General features: G+C 48.1%; 1 protein-coding gene across 1 annotated transcript; it reads right to left on the bottom strand.

Moving 5' to 3' along the window:
* Window position 1: 1 nt before the first annotated feature.
* On the bottom strand, window positions 2-2870 carry LOC122546200 (zona pellucida sperm-binding protein 3-like; the record flags this gene model as incomplete). Its single annotated transcript, XM_043684995.1, has 8 exons — window positions 2468-2870; window positions 1212-1330; window positions 1004-1107; window positions 737-914; window positions 527-653; window positions 361-449; window positions 156-277; window positions 2-76 (listed from the first exon to the last, which is right to left on the bottom strand). Coding segments are annotated over exons 1-8 (1216 nt in total), but the record flags the coding sequence as incomplete, so codon positions are not given.
* Window positions 2871-3768: the final 898 nt, after the last annotated feature.

Below are 3768 nucleotides of genomic sequence, written 5' to 3'. Positions count from 1 at the left end.
TTGGTCAGCTCAGTATCCAGAATGATCAGGGGGCCAAGTGAGGCCTCCCCCTCCCACTTCAATCCAGCTTCACTCTCTGCAACATCAAACATCACAGTCAAGGAAGGGGAGGGGTGAGGGGAGATCCTCAGCATCTAGGAGGGTCAATGTCATACCAGGTTCAGTACCAAGGTCTCTCCTTCTTCTGGAGGGGATCAGGATATCCCTGGTGCTCCCACAGATCCCCACATGGCAACAGGCACAAATGTCACTGTCTGACTCCTCCAATGGGGTCCACCTAAACAAGAGAAACAGCCCATCAACCACATGGTGCATCACCTCTCCCAACAACATCCTGAGGAAAAGGGAGAGGGAACTTACATATTCTGCAGCTTCTGGAAAGTACAAGCTTTGTTCCTGGAATCTCCCTGATCCACTGCAGCAACTCTCAGGTGACAGGTGATGAACATCTGAGGAACACAGAACAAGTCAGTGTTTAGTGACTCCCTCCCCATTGTGGAGAAGCACATCAGCAGCTTCCTCTTACCAAGGATCGCTCATCTCCATAGAAACGGAAGGCATCCAGGTCAAACCGGAGCTTGTCCGGCTCACGCCCGTCTCTCGGCAACACAAAGGTCGAAAAGGAGTCCTCAGCTTTGCTGTCCAGGAGGCAACTGCAGATGGACAAAGGGCCATGAAGTGAATGGAGTGAAGCCATTGAGATGGGAGCAGCTGGAGAAAGCAGAGAGCTTCTTACCCATTGTAGTCAATGATGCTGTATCTCGGTGTGGAGTCCTTGTCTGGGCTCAGTGTAGCTACACAGCGATCAATGTACAGCTTCAGGGGCACATGGTTGGCCATTGAAACCGATGCCTCAATGTGAATGAGGTCTCCCAGGGAGTAGACAGTGGAAGTGCGCTCTGTCAGCCAGTCACCTGAAGTACAGCAAGACAAGGGTTGGAGCCAATAGGTACAACTCGCAGAGAGACACCAGGAGATCCCTCCCCAGCCACCCATCACATACCATTCATTAGACGCAGGGAGAATGACAGATGCCCTTCTCCAGACCTGGTGGAGCTGAATGGGATCCAGGTGGGCTTGATGGGATTGCTGCTCACATTGCCCTTCCTGTGGGGGGGGGGGGGGGGCAGGGAAGGAGACAGGGCAGCCATTTTAGGACAGCGTCAGACAACAGCAGCAGGGGATCATACTGACAATCGAGTAAAGATTCTCACCTGAAATAACGACATTCAATGGGAACAACAGCACCATTGGTTCTCACAATGACAGATCCAGGATAGTTTGGGATGTGGGTCAGGTGGGTGGTGTAGACCAGGAAATCTCCAGTCATCTGAAAGACACCAGGTTAACGAATGAGGGGCTGATGTGAAATGAGAAGGTTCTACACAGGGTTCACAATGATACCATCCCATTGTGACAATTCTCTCAGGGTGAGATAGGCTCAGGAGGCTGCTTCTACCAACAACCACCGACCCCACCCCACATTCCCAGAGCTGGAGAGACCACTGTTCAAGATCAATGGGTCACAGGTCAAGGATTAGTCATTTAGGATCAGTTTAACGAGATTGACATCATACCAGAGATCAGATTTGAATTCCTGATGCAAAAGTTGGTTTAAAGGAGGATGGGTGTTGGGCTCCCAGACAGTATTTGCAATAAATATTCAGGGAACAGGGATGTGGTGATTGTTATCACAGAAGGAGGTTGCCAGGATCTTTTGGCCATTTAATTACTAATTAAATCAGGAAACCTCTAGGTTTGAGGAGAGATGACTGATTCAATACCTGGAGGTTAGCAGTAAACTGAGGCAATAAAAGCTGTGTCCAAGAGCTGAGAAAAGTAGAGAAAACAATAGGTCACCAGAATGAAATCAAAACAGTTTTACTGACAGGCCAAGTGTGGAACCCCTCAAGTACAGAGCCCCCACCGTAGGAAGGAGGTCAAGTCCATTTACCTGATGAAATGGAAGATACTTTCCCTCAAACTAAACACATCATGCTGCTAGCCTGATGAAGGGCTTCTGCCCAAAGTGTCAATTTTCCTACTCCTCGGATGCTGACTGACCTGCTGTGCTTTTGCAGCACCGCACTAATCTGCTATATTATTTGCATTCCTATAACATCTCTATAGAGAAACTACACAACACAATGATGCACTGTGGAAAGTCACTAAATCAATTCAGGAGAAAGATCACAGTATCCAAACATCCACAAATCACCACATGATACCCAATTCAGACTGAGAACATACATTGTAACAGAACATATATAACCAGAAGCTTCCAAACCAGTGAAACTGGCAGCAGAAGACTAGAGAAGGAGAACAGTTAAGGCAGGGCCCAATCCAGGATAGGAACCTAGTCTGAGTATTTGAGAAAGCAGGAGAATGGTCCTTCTCAATATCAATGATCTCAACCAGGAACCCTTGACAGCCCAAACTTCCAGCAAGTTCAGACAACCCCCATTACCTGTAATCTGCTGCCACACTCATGCAGCCCATAGTCAAAGAGGACAGTCTGGTTCTCAGGGTAGACCCTGGTTGGCCGACAACCTGCTATCCCCAGGGTCAGGTCAGCAGCTTTAATCAGGTGCCTGGTTCCAAATAAATCCAGCTGGGCCCTGACCAGCAGGTTGTGCTCTCCACACTGCACCATCACAGTCTGCAGTGGGGACACACTCCCAACCTCAGACATTCGGAAACTAGAACCGATGGGATCCCCATGAGGAGGCACTCTCTCAGGAACAGGGCTGGCTTTCACTATTGTCCATGGAAACCTCTGGCTCAGAAACTGTTGCCATGTTTCAGAGCAACAAACAGCTCCAACTAACATCAACAAAGGGAACAAACTCCTCACTACAAAATCACCCATGATCCTAAACAACTCAACCATCCCCACACAGCCCCAACCAGCTCCTTTTATACACACAACCTGCTCTCACCTGACACCAATGTGACCAGAAGCAGCAACATTGAACCAATCAACCAGCCCCTATCTCTACAATTTCCACCAATGACTAAATTCATCGAGTTATTACCAGGAGGGCCTATTTCATTTGGACCAATAGGAGTGGCTGTGAGCTGCTGTGCTGTCACCTGACTGAATTCAGCTCCACAAGGTCTCATGGTGAAGGCCCCATGGATACAATCATCAAAGTAGCTCATTGATCCAGGAGGGTGTCTGCGGGGTCCTGCCCCCCTCCCCCGAGGGACTGACAGTGAGAACCATGGGGAGATTGTCTGAGGATGAAGTTTGCGTAGAACAAAGGGATTGACCTTATACTACACCTCCCCCTGGAAGTGTTTGATGGAGGCAATATGGAAGAAGCTTTATTCTGTATCTAAACTTGTCATGTCCCTGTCAGGTGAGTGTTTGATCGGGACAATGCAGGGAGAGCTCAGCCTTCAGTTTATTTTTAATTCCCAGAGTAGAGGTAGTTTTACTCTGTATTTCACTGCGTGCTGTCTCTGCCCTGGGAGTCGTTGATGGGGACAGCTTTCCTTCCAGTTTTCAAGAATAGGGGAAGCTTTAGTTTCAGTTGCAGAGAGTAGAATCTTTTACTCTGTTTCTAACTCAGGAATGTCCCTGGATTGAAAGTGTTTGATGTAGACAATGTAGCTGTACATTTAGTTTAAAAGTGTAGAGACAGCTTTCTGTTCAGTGAAAATGAGCAGAGAAAGCTCATGTATCGAATCCCACACTGACCTTGCTCTGGCTGAGTTTCATGAGGATGGTGTTGAGATTACTTACAGTGTGGAAACAGGCCCTTC

The sequence above is a fragment of the Chiloscyllium plagiosum genome, unplaced genomic scaffold (genome assembly GCF_004010195.1).
Source record: "Chiloscyllium plagiosum isolate BGI_BamShark_2017 unplaced genomic scaffold, ASM401019v2 scaf_9955, whole genome shotgun sequence".
In the NCBI taxonomy this organism is placed as follows: domain Eukaryota; kingdom Metazoa; phylum Chordata; class Chondrichthyes; order Orectolobiformes; family Hemiscylliidae; genus Chiloscyllium; species Chiloscyllium plagiosum.
Note: the sequence above shows the minus strand (reverse complement) of the source record. Positions and strands in the feature narration are given on the sequence as shown.